The sequence below is a fragment of the Gobio gobio genome, assembly GCF_949357685.1.
Source record: "Gobio gobio genome assembly, chromosome: 18".
NCBI lineage: Eukaryota > Metazoa > Chordata > Actinopteri > Cypriniformes > Gobionidae > Gobio > Gobio gobio.
The window spans coordinates 32,452,618-32,469,991 of NC_137111.1; the positions used below are offsets into that span (position 1 = coordinate 32,452,618).

A 17,374-nucleotide genomic window follows, 5' to 3' on the forward strand; every position below is an offset into this window, starting at 1 on the left:
CGATGATAATTCCTCGAGCCGTCTTTCCTGCTCTGATCTCTGTATCGCTCTTACAATGTTACCCCTGGCAACCGATAGCGTAGGATCCCAGAATGGTGTAGGGCTCAGACTCCGCCCACGACCATGACGTATCTCCTCATTCTCCCCAGGGGCCTCATTTATAAAACTTTGCGTAGGATTTGCGTCAGAAGTGGCGTACGGATGAAACATAGGACGTGCGTACGCACAGAAATATTCGGATTTATAAAACCGTGCGCACGCACATCCTACGCAGTTTTCCCTTAATAAATCACAATCAATTCTAAATGTAGCGCAGCTTTTGCGGCTTCATGTCACGCCCATAGTTGCCCATAAATAGTCCGTGAAACGCCCACAAATTAATATTCATCGATTGCGACATCATGGCAAATACAGAGAGGAAATCAAAAAAACGTAACTTCACTCAATGTGAAGTAGAAATTATCGTTGGCGAGGTGGAAAAGAGGAGAAAAATATTTTTTGGAGGGCACAGTGTGGCCATTACTAATGCCAAAAAGGCACTTGAAGTGCAAAAGGTTGCAGACGCCGTAAATGCTGTAGCCTCACAACCTCGGACCGTGGCCGAAAAAAAAAGAAATGGTCGGACATCAAAGTCGAGGCAATAAAGCATCTAGCGCTGCATCGCCAGAGTGTGTCTGCCACGGGTGGGGGAGAGGGGACACGGGAGCTGACCCCTCTTGATGAGAGACTGCCGGCAATTATTGGGGAATCCCTATTAATCCCTATCCCTATTATCTACGTGGAAATGGGAAATAGTTCAGTGCAAATGTAATTTCTTGCAGCTTTCTGAATGGTTGAGACATACGTCAGTTATTTTATCGAAAATAAAACAAACTAAAGGCATTTGCATGAATACCATGATTCCGTAGCTGATGAAGAAATTTTTACTATGAAAACAACTTTCCCCAGTGGACCATTAATACATCTATCTATCTATTTATCTATTTATCTATCTATCTGTCTATCTAATTGCATCTATATCTGCTCCGCCAGACGGACACATTGACGAGAATATCAGTTTTGTACATTATTTCGTTCTGTTTACCATATTATATATGAGGATGAATTGCATAACATGCCAATATTGTTGCAGAACATATTTCACTTTTTTTTTTTTTTTGCATTTCTGTTGTAATTTTCGTTTGATTTTGTTTGTTTTACACTGCAGATCGATCAAACGGGTGTTCGTGTAGGCTGTTAATTGTAATACTTGTTTTGTGAAGTCTTCAAGTTATTTATGAGAGGCATAGCCTATTGCCATTTCTTTTACACAACGGTCTACAGTTTCACACACTTTCACGTGTTTCTTCCATCTGCCGACGGTGTCGCCATTTCTCATTTCATCCGTTTTTGTGCGTACGTCTGGGTCAGAGCTTGCGTGAAGGACCGCACATTTTCCCGTCAAGTTTGCTTTTTATAAATACCAATTATTGCGTAGAGAGCGGCGTACGCCTTCTTTTGTGCGTACGCAACGTTTATAAATGAGGCCCCTGGTCTTTACCGAAATACTTTGATAAACCTTAGTGATTTTATTTAGAGCTGGCGGGAAATTGCATAGAGACAGTCGTTCGACTGAAAATTACTATCTATTTTTCCGGTTATGTAAAACATGTAATCGACTAGATCACAGTGGTGTTGCGTAGTGTTAATCTGGCAAAAAGTTTGAACACATTTAGGAACTGAATGATTAATCACAGAATACCTTTGCATCAAAACACCATATACACGAGTCAGTTTCGTTTGCAGGCACTGCGGAAGTCCTGACAACTGTTTGTACCACGTGCCTACTGTCATACCCCCCTAAGTGGTGCCACACTCCAAAAATGATTATCCTTCAAGATTGCACGTTATAGCGAATGTATTCTCCAGATATTGTATCCCATCAATTTCCTTAAAATTTGTCCAATGTTGATTTTAACACTTGAATAAAATATCGAGGGGGAAAAAACAGGCATTACTTCGGGCACCACAAATTCTTGGGTCCTTCTGCACGTTGTCACTGAGGGAACATGACCTCCTTGTCATCATAGGTTCTGGGACTGTTGCTGTAGCTAAACTCATCAAAATTAAGTTTAATACTATGCATTGCGCGGCTGGCAGTTTTTATTATTCTGTTTATTCAGCTGCACTTGATTAAAGGAAGCTAAAAATGTCAGTAAATCGCTGTATTTACTTGTTGTCGCGTTGCCACATCCGATACCGGGTATGTGCTAGCACAAGCTTCTCTACTGCTGCAGTAGCAAACAACACTTCACTACATCCAACAAGGAAGACGTCTGAAAAATTATCCAAGAGACATTCATCTTCAGACAACTCATCGAGACCCCTGGACACATCACTGTTTATACCGCTCACCGTCAAAAGTGATGAAGCCTGGGATGGGGCTATCGGCGCGGAGTTGACGCAACCGCTGGAGAAAAGTATGTTATGTTAATGTTATTAGTATTATATAATCGCATTAACGGATTACAGATCTAGAGAGAATCCATTATCTCCTGGTGTTTTATACATGACTCACTTAAAGGGATAATTCACACAAAAATGACAATTCTGTCGTCATTTACTCACCTTCAAGTTGTTCCAACACAGTATTTCTTTCTTTTTATCTATTACAGCTGAAATTCTCAAAGTACTGAACAGATTCTACAAAAGGAAAGAGATGCAAAAACTGGCTGCTGACCAAGGACTTGATGGTAAGAATCATGGCCCCATGATTATTGTTGCATAATTAACATTGGTCGACCATGATGGCTCACATTGTGCCCATCTAAAAACTATACACATAGCAGTATGCCAGTGATGCTATTGTATTTTGTTTGTTACAACGCATTTTTGTTTGTTCCATCATAAAAGCATAATTGTTTATTTGTTCTTCAACAGCTCGTCTCTTTCATCAAGCATTTGTCAGTTTTAGGAAATGTGTGTTGGAAATGAACTCACTAAATGCTGACTTGCACATCATTCTTAGTGACATCTGCTGTGGAGCTGGTGAGTGTTTGCTTCAGACACTGAATTGACAATATCCAAAAAACAACATCATACAAATACAAAACACCATCATGGTAACACACAACACTAACATAATTCAATTAACATGAATTAAACAACATAAGATGTAACATAAAACCCTAATGTACATAAGAGAATTAACAGTATTTTACTGTAATATTACATTAAATGTCATGGTAGTTTTTTTTTACTGTATATACAAAGTAAACGGGCTGTGTTTTACCATATCATTTTTAAAGTTTTAAGAAAACCATCTACATAATCTTCCTTTCCCTCATTCCAGGGCACATAGATGATATTTTCCCTTACTTTATGAGACATGCCAAACAGATTTTTCCCATGTTGGACTGTATGGACGATTTACGCAAGATCAGTGACTTGCGGGTCCCAGCAAACTGGTACTGAGAGTTTCATTCTTTGATTTTACCAATAGTGTAAACCTTCTTATCTGCACTCACTAAAGTTTTCTGACACAATACCGTTAAACAGTCATTACAGTTGTTAGTATTTTTACCAATACAATCTTTTGAACATGAAAAATGTGTGTTCCAGGTATCCAGAGGCCAGAGCTATTCAAAGAAAGATTGTTTTTCACGCAGGACCAACCAACAGTGGTAAGACCTATCATGCCATCCAGAGATACCTAGCAGCAAAGTCTGGAGTTTACTGTGGACCTCTAAAGCTACTGGCCCATGAAATCTATGAGAAGAGTAATGATGCAGTGAGTTTCATCCCTAACACTATTTAATGTAATTACACATCAATCATGAATGTTAGAGCCGCTATGTATGGTTTCCCATTAGGGAGTGCCATGTGATCTGGTGACAGGAGAAGAGAGAATATTTGTTGATCCACAAGGAAGACAGTCTGGCCACATTGCGTCTACGATAGAGATGTGCAGTGTCACAACTCCATGTGAGTATTTGAATGTGAGAATACTGTTGATTGTTGATAGTAATCTTAAAGGGGCTATATGTAGAATTCAGAAACCCATGTTATTAGCCACACCGGTGGCCTTTAAGTGAACAGCAGCCAGCAACTTTTGCTTGTGCTTGTACTCGTGCAGAAGTAACGAACGTGATAGAACTTTGCTTTGAATATTTCTCGTTCTTTGCTTAGAATTAAAAAGAACTGTAAAAAAAAAACCTTTGCAGCGATTATACTGTTAACAAACATCCAGACGTCGCCTAAGCTGCTGAGAGGGACGTTTAGATGAATATGTGCTGTGCTTTCCTCTCAATAACAAAATAAACACACAACAAAAATCGAGAAAACAGCATTTCAGAAAGCATCTGATCATTGCTATGTTTGCACCAGCTCTGCAATTCACCGGCCGGCATCATGTCAACAAAAATAGACAGTTATGAAAGTTTGATTATAAAGTATATCTGAGACTATATACAGTGCATCCGGAAAGTATTCACAGCATTTCACTTTTTCCACATTTTATGTTACAGCCTTATTCCAAAATGGATTAAATTCTTAATTTTTTTCCTCAATTCTACAAACAATACCCCATAATGACAACGTGAAAGAAGTTTGTTGCAAATTACGAAAAAATGTACAACGAAAAAAATCACATGTACATAAGTATTCACAGCCTTTGCCATGACACTCAAAATTGAGCTCAGGTGCATCCTGTTTCCACTGATCATCCTTGAGATGTTTCTACAACTTGATTGGAGTCCACCTGTGGAAAATTCAGTTGATAGGACATGATTTGGAAAGGCACACACCTGTCTATATAAGGTCCCACAGGCAGTTAACAGTGCATATCAGAGCACAAATCAAGCCATGCAGTCCAAGAATGACCTGAATGGCAAGCGTCATATCTGGTGGATACCAGGCACCGTTCATCACCTGGCCAATACCATCCCTACAGTAAAGCGTGGTTGCAGGAACTGGGAAACTAGTCAGGATCGAGGGAAAGATGAATGCTACAATATACAGAGACATTCTTGATGAAAACCAGAGTGCTCTGGAGCTCGGACTGTGGCGAAGGTTCCTCTTTCAACAGGACAACGACCCTAAGCACACAGCCAAGATAACAAAAAGTGGCTACGGGACAACTCTGTGAATGTCCTTGAGTGGCCCAGCCAGAGCCCAGACTTGAACCTGATTCAACATCTTTGGAGAGATCTGAAAATGGCTGTGCACCGACGCTCCCCATCCAACCTGATGGAGCTTGAGTAAATTTTCAAAGATTTCAAACAAACTTCTTTCACTGTGTCATTATGGGGTATTGTTTGTAGAATTGTGGGGAAAAAATAATGAATTTGATCCATTTTGGAATAAGGCTGTAAGATTTAAAAAAAAGTGGAAAAAGTGAAGCGCTGTGAATATTTTCCATCACATAAATCAGTCTACAGGCTTTAATAGACAACCTAGAAAGTCAGGGAATGTCTCATTCAAGTTGTGTTACAAGTTGTTCACACGTTGGCAATAGAAAAAGTGATTAATACATGCAAATTCTTTGGGCAATCTAATATACAAAGAAATATAAAATATACTCTAAATTTCTAAGAAATATTAAATATATATTTTATTTTGTGTAACTTGAATGTTTATTAATCATGCATTGACTGTAAAGCTACCTTGAGCCTTTGGAAAGTACTGAATAAATAAAACTGTATACAAATATAATTATTGTTGTTTGAATATTTTGTTTAGATGAAGTGGCAGTCATTGATGAGATTCAAATGATCAAAGATCCCTCCAGAGGGTGGGCTTGGACTAGAGCTCTTCTTGGTGGGTTGAATTAGGTTTGACTTTTCAGCAAAAACACTATTTATTTACACACATCGTGGGGTCTGGGAGCATATTAATCAATTGGGATTTTATTGAAGCATGGAATAACTTTTAGGATTTTTTTTATTTTAAACGTAGTTATGATTAAAATAAATAAGAAATGTATAATATATTTTAGGTCCCTAATTAAAATTACACACATTTCTGACATTGACCAGGAATTTCTGAAATTTATCAACAACAAAAAAAGGTTATTTTCACCCAAATCACTATATTGATTATATAATTTGTAATGAAAATGAATGTATTAAATGAGTAAAGAATGCAAAATAGAAGCATTTTCATTTGTTTTAGACTTTTTAACCCCACTGTAGCCTATTTATCACTATTTTCTCAGTTGGATTGTGCCTACTCATTTTAATCTTTGGTTTGCTACTGTCTGGTACTTTACAAATATTAAACTCACAGACTATGCTAATTTTCATCTGTGTGGCCAAATCTATGGTCACATAAATATCATATAAATATGTTGAAAGAGGTATGTTAAAGATGCAACGTTTCTCTTTCTGTATAGGTTTGTGTGCTGAGGAGATCCATGTGTGTGGAGAAGCTGCTGCAGTTGACTTTGTCACTGAGCTCATGTTCACCACTGGTGAAGAGGTTGAGGTGAGTCTAAGATATACCGAATTGTTCACTACTGAATGCTTAGTTATTGCAAAGTAAATGCAAGGTAGCATTTATTTTGCCTGTGTGAAATTATGTTGATGCTTAATTTTGTCTATTTGTCTTGGATATTGAGCCCATTAGTGTGGTTTGACATAGATGCTCTATTTTGTCTCTAAGGTGCATAATTATAAAAGGCTGACCCCCTTTTCAATCTCAAATCATGCAGTGGAATCATTGGATAACCTGAAGCCTGGCGACTGCATCGTGTGCTTTAGCAAAAATGACATCTACTCAATCAGCCGACAGATAGAAATCCGTGGCCTGGAGTGTGCTGTCATTTATGGCAGCTTGCCCCCTGGTAAGGTCCACATCGTACATTTATGATCTAGTTTTAGTTTTTTTGAACTGTGTATTAACTCTTTACCCGCCAGCGTAAAAAAAAAAAAGTTGCCAGCTACTATAGTATATTTTCATTAGTGAGTGATTTACACTGTACGTTTCCCTTTAGCTGAGCTTGCCATGAATTTGCACCTGCATGACAATAGTAAGCTTTTCTTTTGGCCTTCAAGATGTGGGTAACAAAGGCTGCACAATGACACTGTAGGTCTCACCTTAGCTGAACTTGCACCTGCATAATAGTAATCTCTTCTTTGGCCTTCAACATGCAATGAATGTTTCAAAACCGACCATGTCTCTATTAGGGAGTAGCTAGAAGATTTGATAACTGTGGATGAGCTAGATAAAAAGAGTCAGAAAGTACCCAACTGTATGTTTTTGGGCAGACTGTCTGAAGATGAAAAAAAAGAGGCAAACGCCTGTATTTGAGGTCATTAGTTAAAAACAGTATAAAAATGAGTTACGAGTAGTGGTTGACCGATATTTTAGAGCATGATGTATAATTTATATTTATTTCAATTAATATTTAATAAATTAGAACTAAATATGAATTAAATAATAAATCTTTAAAATAAACATGCTTATACTTTAGGTGGCAATTGATTCTGCAATACAGTTATAGTATTTTTCTCAAGTAAAGTAATTGTTTGAAAATATGTGAATATATGACTAAAAAGGAAGTAAACACTGTAACAGGGCACTCAGTAATCTGGTAAGTTTGTGCGCACTGATAATCATATTTATTTCAAATAAAGACTAAGTTTTCAAATAACATAAATTTTACATAAAGCACACAGTGAAAAGGGCATGAATGTGACATACTGGGCAACTGTGTGATCAGGCGCTGTTGTACTCAGGTGTTCTCAGCACTGCCCCTCAAATGCATGGCGCGCCGTCAATATAAAAGTCCCACTTCTAACATATCAGCCAATCAGAAAAACGTATCTTCTGATATTTAAAAAAATACAAAATATCAGCTGGTATATCGACGACCACTATTTACGAGTTTAATTGTTAGATATTCTGCAGGCAATTCGGCTTTGTTGTCTCATCAATAAAGCTTTGGCTTCTTGAACTCTGTGACTATGATTTCTTGCAAAGAGAAGATTCTCTTCACGACACCACCACCAGCATCTTTGATCATTTTCACAAAAATTTCATGGGCCCAAGAATAGTTTTGTTTTATGAATATCTGAACATGCAATATATCAGAAGTAACAACTGAGACTCTGCTTTTAAACAAAAAAAAGTTTTATGTTAACTTGCATTCTTTTTTATCAGTAGTTGTAAGTGGAGAAGTTTCATTTAAAAAAAAAAGAAGCTACATTTTGAACAAAAAGCTGAGAAAATTGTGTTTATTTCCAAAGACTACCATAATGCAATGCTTTTATCGCTTGTTTCTGCTCCTTTTTTGTCTGTTTTGATCCGGAGAGTCTGTTCTCTTTCACAAGATGTGTAATAGCGCCCCCTACCGTATAACAGTGAAAACATGGAAAGACGTTTCTCACACAGTAAATTATGGAAATTTCTGCCAATGGCAGGGAAAGAGTTGATATCATTGCCGTCCTGTCATTACATTACAATATTTCACAATAACTGGTGTTTCATTTTATCTGGAAACTAAGATAACATTTTGATTGGTCAACAGGCACCAAGTTGGCTCAAGCAAAAAAGTTTAATGATCCAGACGACCCCTGCAAAATCCTTGTTGCCACGGATGCAATTGGAATGGGTTTGAACTTGTAAGTAACCTCATACTAGTAACCTTGTCTTACATTTTGTCTATACTATACCCTGAAAATTAAATCTGTGTTTCTCAATCATTTTGACTCTAAGGGCTAATAATAATTATGTACTTCCTTTAGGAGTATTAGGAGAATCATCTTTAACTCTCTGGTAAAACCCAATGTAAATGAAAAGGGGGAGAAGGAGCTAGACACTATTTCCACGTCACAGGCGCTGCAGATCGCAGGTCGTGCGGGACGTTTCAGCTCTGTGTATAAAGAGGGGGAAGTCACTACTATGCAAAGGGACGATTTGACTGTTTTAAAGGAGATCTTGGGGAAGCCTGTTGACCCCATTACGGTAAGGCTAGTTTTATCTAGTAAATTGTTTACTTTTATATGTTGTTTGGAAAAAGGTTTTATTATTTGCTCATTTCTCATTTTAGATGGCAGGATTACACCCCACAGCGGAGCAGATAGAGATGTTTGCCTACCATCTTCCCCATGCGACTCTCTCAAACCTCATTGTACGTCTAAATGTTCAACATTCTTGCATAACAATTTTACTGACTGGTTATAATCATAATTTAAAACACTCCGTTTCCGTTCTGTTCCTCTGTACAGGATATATTTGTGAGTCTTGCACAAGTGGATGGACTTTACTTTGTCTGCAACATAGACGACTTCAAATTCTTGGCGGACATGATTCAGCATATCCCTCTGAATCTGCGCTCCCGCTATGTGTTCTGCACGGCCCCCATCAACAAGAAGCAGCCCTTCGTTTGTACATCCTTTCTAAAGGTGAGCGCACTAATCTGAGTGAACCACCTGACAGCTCAAAACCTGAATATTTCATAGTGGAAAGCGGATTACTGAGGATTAAAATAAAATTTAGCCAACTGTGCTTGAGTATTTAGTCATTTGATTTGGTTTAATTAGACATTACTTATAATTAGGGCTGCATGATATGAGGAAAACATAAACATGCGATAACATTGTTTAATATTGCGATGACGATATGACTTGCGATAAATAAATATTCAATGTTAGCTATACTGTTCCCATGTCTTAGTGCTTTAATAGGTCGCTTTCAGTGTTGGGCAGTAACGGAGTACATGTACCGGCATTACGTATTCAGAATACATATTATGAGTAACTGTATTCCGTTACAGTTTAAATAGTTGATATTTAGAATACAGTTACATTGTTGAAATCAATGGAGGATATTAACCATACCTCTGTTTCATGAGTTTATTTACTCTCTAAATAAATTAAGGCAACTCAATGCATTTCTCAGAACGCCCCAATATGAAAACGAAAAAATGCACTGTTTGCGTGATCAGTCACAATGGAGTCGGAGAGGAGCAGCGGGAGCTAGAGGTAGAGATGGAGCCAGAACAACAGAGCCAGGGCAAGAAAGCGTTTCTATCTTGGAAATTCAAACAGCATTTCATATTAAAGAAAGAGAAGGGAGAACGAAATATAACACGGCAGTGCAACTGTGCAGTGCCGCGGTGGTTGGGGTGGCGGCTATACACGCACGCACGCCTATATTTTTTTTTATATAGCCTATATTATATATATATAAATTCGTTATATATTCGTTAAATATATTATTTGTTTATATTTTTTATTTTCAAAATGTAGGCTATTTAATTGAGATTGACGTGTAGCCTGTATGTATATGTATATATATATACATACATACATACATACATACATACATACATACATACATACATACATACATGATTTTAATAATGCATTAGTAAATGTTGAAATTGACATTAACAAAGATGAATAAGTGCAGTTCATTGTCATGTTAACTAATGTAACTAATGTTAATTAAGGAACCTTATTGTAAAGTGTTACCAATTAATTTTTACTTTGTTTATTTAGTTTTATTTTTTACCCAACAAACATAATTGGATAATGATAAACAGGGTAATAGCCTACTCTGTTAATGATAAATTGTCTTCGAAGCTCCCTATGAAATAACAAGAGAGAAAATACTGTCAAGTTCAACAGTATGATGATGATGAATAAATATTAACATAAATGTTATTGGCCATGACTAGATTGCAAATACAAATACAAGAATAGACATTTTTCATTAATTAAAAGAAACTATGAGACCGTCGACTGGCTCTGACTGGTGTTTAGAGTCCGTTACTTCAGCGCAGCTGCAAGAGTTATGGCCTTTTTACACCTGCTCACTTCATTCGTTTTCTCTGATCATATATCTATCGTGAAGAGATCAGGAGTAAATGTCTTCCGAAATTCTTTCGAGGCGGATTTAAATCTGATCACTCAGATCCACCGCTCCCACCATGCGCTGCGCGAGTGCTGAGGGGGCACTACAAGATGCAAGAAAAGACGCAAACGGCCGCCAGTGAAACTGAAAGTAGCCAAAGGCTCAGAATCAGATGCTCAAAAACACAATAATCTCCATTAAAACGAATGAGATTAAATGCTCTTACCAGTGCTTAGGTCGCTCGTTCCCCTATTACGGCCTTTGAACTTGAAATGAGCTGATAAATAAAATTCAACTCATATCTTTTGCTTTCGTTGTCGTGAACTGAATTTGCATAGCCTATAGAGTGGAAATTGAAGATTGGATTTATATTAATTTTGCGGAGAGGTATAAGGTAAGACAATACATGTTTTTATTTTTATAGTTTAGATTGTGTAGCCCTTTCTGTTTGCAGGCGCCGTTGCGAGCCTGCCTCAGCTTGTCAAAAATGCGTTTTTACTGTGGTGGTGGTGATATAAACTTACATTGTGATATGCTTGAAGTGTTTTATATAGCCTATATGGATTTTATTATAGGCAAGACAAGTCAAGTGTTGATTTGAGAGGATAAATTGATCAAACATGCGGTTAACTCACTGTCGGCCGCTGGCCGCTTGGTCATTAGGAAAAAAACTAAAACTTTAATTTAACTAACGAAAATTGCCCCAAACATTTTTTCTAAATTAACTTAATAAAGAAACGAAACGAAATATAACAAATTTGACATTACAAACAAAGCTGAACTATTTTTATGGCTGCAACAGTGTGTAATAGAGAGGGAGGAAAAAACACTACAGTCCAAATCGGGACACCGGAGTATTTACGCGTCATGTTATCATACCAGTCCTGTTCATTTTCAATATTGTGGTTCTCGCCAATACCGGTATATTGCCACACCCTAAATTAACACGATGTCGATATTTTGTGCTTTGAATATCACGGTTATCGTCAATACCGGTATATTGCGACACAGGCTACCTCAATTAAATAGCCTACATTCTGAAAACAAAAAACTATATATATATATATATATATATCTATATAAGGCTCAAACATGCGTGTTTATTTAAGTAGGCCAACTTCCGTCATTGAAACAACAAACTACAGTCTGTAAAACATTTAAATAAATATCTGTAAATAATCGAAATATAAATAATTAAATATTAAAGAAAAAATGTGTTTATATTTCCTCACAGACGTGCGTCATGCCTCTTTGCGCTGAAAGGGAAGATACGAGCAGGAAAGAAGCATCGTTTTTTAATATCTTCATGCTTTCTCCTGATGTTCCAAAACTGATAGGCTACTTGTAGTAAAATGTGAAGAACGAAATTCTCTTCCGCAGGGTCAAGAACTGAGGCTTTGTTTGATTATGCGCTGTGAGAGAAAGCGAAACTAAAAATCTCCGGCGTGTATGATTCATAGACTTGGTCAAGTTTATGTGTATAGTAGGGATGCACGATATATCGGCAACATATCGTTATCGGCCGATAAATGATTATTTTTGATGTTATCGTTATCGGTCCAATAAGAAAATTTGACCGATATAGTCAAGCCGATAGATAATGTATTATTTCCTTCAGCTGAGACGGACGCGCTGTCCACCATGATGGGTTTGAATTGCTCTAAATATGTTTGGAATCACTTCGAAAAGGAAAATACAGTTATGTGCAACATGTGCAGCGCAAGTCTTCTATAATCTACATAAAATGATAATGAGAATAGAATAGGCTGTAAAAGAGCGTTGTGTTTCAGCGCGTTTGTTGAGGGAAGAGCGTGCCCACGGAGTTACACCTTCATGACAAGCACAGTCAAGTTCGCTTGTGCATTCACAGCCTTTTGTGCCATTGTAAGTTGTAATATTATATTTATTATTATTCTGTGTATGTAATATCATATAGGATGCGTTTGGTTGAGTTAATAAACGATGCAGTAAAGCACTTCATTGTACCGGTCTTTAGCTTCAGCGCGCGCCCACGGAGTTACACCTTCATGACGAGCACAGTCAAGTTTGCTTGTGCATTCACAGCCTTTTGTGCCATTGTAAGTTGTAATATTATATTTATTATTTTGTGTATATAATCCCATATAGGATGCGTTTGGTTGAGTTAATTAACGATGCAGTAAAGCACTTCATTGTACCGGCGCGCGCATTTCAAACAGAAATGCACAGCATTAATAACTACTGGGACTGTCCTATACATAACACTGCAATGAGAATATTTCTGTTATAAAACGTAGTGAATTCTCTGGGTTTAGTTGTTTTTCAGCGCGCTGTTGCGGGAAGCGTCAACAACGCATTCTGACCAGCACAGTCAAGTTCGCTTGTGCATTCGCGTCATTTTAAGCATATGTAAGTCGTAATATTACGTTTTTGTAGTATAAACATCTGATTAAAGTCATATAGGATGTGTTTCGTTAAGTCAAAACCCGCAGTGCTTCACTGTACCTGTGATCATCTTAAGTTTCAGCACGCTCTCAAACAGGGGAAGAGCATCCACAGGAGTTATAACCCTTCACCTATGCGTGATTTTGTGCTAATATAAGTTGTAATATTATATTTATTTTGTATAAATATCTGATTGTTCTCATATATGATGCGTTTAGTTGTTAATTAAACTTCTAAGCGCTTCAGTTTATGGTTGTTCGTTCATTCTCTCCAGCTTCAGCGCGCTCTCAAACAGCAACATTATTCCTAATAGACTAGACTAATATTACAGATGTTTACTATTACTGTAATATTGAACATATTTTTTTTTTTTCAAAAACACAGAAGCATTATTTTTTATAATTAGCACTTTTATTGTTCTCGTATCATTTCCATCAACAATATGGTTTGATTAAAACCATTTCTTTATCGTCTGTGCGGAGGTTATTTCATGCACTTGCATTCTGATTCTTTATTATGCAGCCTAAGTAATGCTGTTCAATTACTTGTTTGCATTATTTAGGTATATTATTTTTATTTTTTAGACAATATAATTTTTGGTAACATTTTACAAATAAGGTCTCATTTTATTAATGCATTAACTATCATGAACAAACAGAGAGCAATAACCTTTGTTTCTTTTAGTAATAAAATGTTTGTGTTTTTTAACAGTCCATTCACAGTTCATACCTAATGTTAAAAGACACAACTTTGGGTCTGAATATGTTGAGATTAACATGAACTAAAATTAATAAATCCTGTTGAAGTATTGTTCATTCATTGTTGGTTAACTAATACTAACAAAAATTAAACCTTATTGTAAAGTGTTAAAAAAAAAAATTTTGGCCATAGGAGTGTAAAATTAATTTGAAAAGGTAAGGAATCTCACACTGGTTCAAATAGGCTACTGTAGTGTATAGGTTTGATTTATGTTGAAGTGTTTGGGACATGGCTTTTAATGGTGAGCCTTTTGTTTTTGTAATCAGGCTCTCAGAGTTTATTAAAATTTGTATTTAGATTTATCGGCCAATATATCGGTTATCGGCTTTCAAATATTAAGAATTATCGGTTATCGGTATCGGCCAAAATGTTCATATCGGTGCATCCCTAGTGTATAGTGTATTGAATAGGCTACGCTATACACATAAACTTGACCAAGTCTAATAGCAAGCACAAACTGTATTAAATAAAGTAAAGTTTGAAGTAAAATGTATCTGTCCTACTCCGTTTTCTACTTTACCACAGTAAATGATGCGAATATAGCCTAGGCTACTCCTAAATTAATCAAACAAGGAAGAAATGTTTAATCCCCTGTGAGAGACGTAAATGAGGATTTGGGGAAACAAATAAGAGATTCCATGTCCAGTAGAATAAAATGGAGTAAGCCTAAGCCTATTTTTAAATTCGAGGAAAATCGTGTGACCAGATCGCAAAACGCAAGCAATCTTAAATTTGTCTCACCACACAAAGCTTCCTCTCTCGTTCGGCATGAATCCTTTTTCCATGGCTGCGATGTAACATTTAATTGCAAACCTATTATTTATTTTGTAAATGAAGCTTTGTGCTTCACTCGTGTCATTTATATTCACTTAAAACCGCATTCACAAACAAAACAAAAAAGGTGTTTTGTCCGCCCACCGCCGGTGCCCTGCTTAGTTGACGTGCAACTTTACATTCTCCTATGCGCTGATTTACTAGCCCAAGCGCCGTTGGCCCCCGTTGACGGCAGATATTTTATAATATGTGTTTAGTAAGCAGGATTTGATGGCCGCATTCCTAGACTTATAAAATGCAATTCAATGTGGAAGTAATCCAAGTATTCAGAATACGTTGCTCAGATTGGCGCATGTAATAAACTGTTTTCCCTTATTCATCGTATCAGGCTGTCGGTTGCGATGTGTTCATCGCGCGAGTTCATATCGCGATGACGATGAAAATTCGATATATCGTTCAGCCCTACTTATAATACAGGAGAAATGCCATGCAAAAAAATTGTGCTTGCATTGTCACTGCAAAAGTTTTCAGAAAACTTGGACATTTCAAGGAATGGTGTTTTCAGACATGGAAATTAATAAAATCAGAACTATTAAAAAAAAAAAATCCTTGCCTTGAAATCACAAACAACTGGAAAATTCATAGATATTCAATTGAGAAATGGTGAGGGAACCCTGTCACTAACATGGCTGCTGTTCCACAGAAGAAACGGCAATTCTGTTTAACTGAAAGTATGTATTTTAATATATTATTTTCTTTTAATGGCATACTTGGTTAAAGTGTATAAAAATAACTCAATGTAACACTTTACAATAAGGTTCCAGTAGTTAAGACTGGTGCATTACCCAACAATGAGCAATACATTTGTTACAGTATTTATTCATCTTTGTTAACGTTAGTTAATAAAAATAGGTTCACCTTAGTACAGGTCCATTAAATATTAATGGATTAAAATTTTGATTTTACTAATGTTTTAAAAAATGTTGAATTTAACATCAAATAAGACTAATAAATGCTCTAGAAGTATTGTTCATTGTTAGTTCATGTTAATAAATGGAACCTTATTGTAAAGTGTTACCTTTTTTTGTATATTTCTATATAGTTTTCAGTTTGTCATTTTAGTAAATCAAATTATTTCACTTTGTTGCCAAGGCAATATTTCTCATTTAAGGTTTTCATATAATATTTATATTTGATTTAATTTCAGCTTTATTTAAATTACTGTAAATGAGTTTTAATAGTTGTAACAGTAGCAGCACTGGATAATACAAATGGTATAATAGTGTTTTTATAAATGTCTAATAGATGCTGTAAAAATGTGTCCTCTGTAGTTTGCCAGACAGTTCAGCAGAGATGAGCCTTTGACATTCGACTGGGTGTGTCGACATATGAATTGGCCGCTGGCCCCTCCCAAAAACATCAAGGACCTGGTTCATCTGGAGGCTGTCCATGATGTGCTAGATCTTTACCTTTGGCTCAGGTATATATCATTTTTTTCCCCCCCTAAAGATGAACCCAAATGTCTGTAAATATTTATTTTGAATTCTAGCATTAAATCAGAAAGGAATAAATAAAAGTGTCCCTTTTCCAATGATGTCATCCATAATTTGAATCCTATTGGACTGTTTGCTTCCTTGCAGCTATCGCTTCATGGACATGTTCCCAGATGCTAACCTCATCCGTGACATTCAAAAGGAACTGGATGGAATCATCCAGGTTGGCGTGCGGAACATCACACGGCTTATCCGTGCCACGGAGAATCAATCTGCCTCTGCAGAAACCACAGCCTCCCCAAGACTTCCTAATTCAGACGCACTGTCTCCAAGGAGGGGACGAGTGCTAAAGACCCATAATCAAAGAAAAGAGCTCAGGTCGACGGATTCTTCGCTGAGCTCGAGGTTGTTGCGGGATGGATTACTGACAAAAGAGCTGCTAGAGCAGCTGCAGAAAGAATGGGTCAAAGAGCAAGGCCAAAATGGAGATGACTCCGTTTCATCAAATAAAGGGAAAAGAAAGAAAAAGTGAACACTAACACTGTGTAAGACGGACTTTTAGAAGATCAAGAGAACGATATGGCTGTGTTGCTGATGTTCTGAACTGGATGTAATGGTTGTCTCTCAATTTATGGAGTGCTTGACATCTATCTTACTATAAGACGTCTACATTTTCATAGTAATGCAAAATCGAGTGTGAAAAAGAAGACCGTCCCACCACCCACTTTTAGATTTTACAATAAAATTGTATTGATATTTTTAATGGCTCTCTGTTGCGGAAAATGTTTCTTCACTGACAGAATGTTATTTTTAAAAATACAGAAAAAAAGAATTTCAGGTTCCCATGACCCAAAAAAGTAAAGCTGCATATGACCTAGAGTTCTTGTCAGACCATTGAACCTGTCGTTGAAAAACTAATAATCTGTATTTACCCTCTTCTATTTTTAGCATGGTAATGCAGTCTGATGTTATTTTAGGAAAACTTCTTGACCAATGAAATACTAAAGCTGACACATGGAGTGATTTCATCACTGTACACCTTACTGCAACAGCCTTGCACAGTTGAGGGTTTTAAACACTAACGGTCA

The 17,374-nt window shown here is 36.8% G+C and overlaps 1 protein-coding gene across 1 annotated transcript; it reads left to right on the forward strand.

Annotated features, from left to right (window-relative positions):
* Positions 1–2,017: 2,017 nt before the first annotated feature.
* Positions 2,018–17,053, forward strand: supv3l1 (SUV3-like helicase). The gene is made up of 15 exons (XM_079842523.1): positions 2,018–2,459; positions 2,655–2,732; positions 2,920–3,027; positions 3,332–3,446; positions 3,601–3,769; positions 3,852–3,963; positions 5,719–5,796; positions 6,371–6,462; positions 6,640–6,820; positions 8,507–8,600; positions 8,724–8,943; positions 9,029–9,109; positions 9,207–9,383; positions 16,125–16,273; positions 16,434–17,053. Exons 1-15 carry the CDS (start codon positions 2,189–2,191, stop codon positions 16,816–16,818), a joined length of 2,310 nt encoding a protein of 769 aa, XP_079698649.1. The 5' UTR covers positions 2,018–2,188; the 3' UTR covers positions 16,819–17,053.
* Positions 17,054–17,374: the final 321 nt, after the last annotated feature.

What these genes read in the sequence shown, in the direction of transcription:
- supv3l1 (XM_079842523.1), top strand. Translation starts at nt 2,189, where the DNA reads ATGTCAGTAAATCGCTGTATTTACTTGTTGTCGCGTTGCCACATCCGA. An exon ending in TGCTGACCAAGGACTTGATG is followed by an intron (nt 2,733 to 2,919) that starts GTAAGAATCATG and finishes GTTCTTCAACAG; the next exon opens with CTCGTCTCTTTCATCAAGCA. An exon ending in GATCTTTACCTTTGGCTCAG is followed by an intron (nt 16,274 to 16,433) that starts GTATATATCATT and finishes GCTTCCTTGCAG; the next exon opens with CTATCGCTTCATGGACATGT.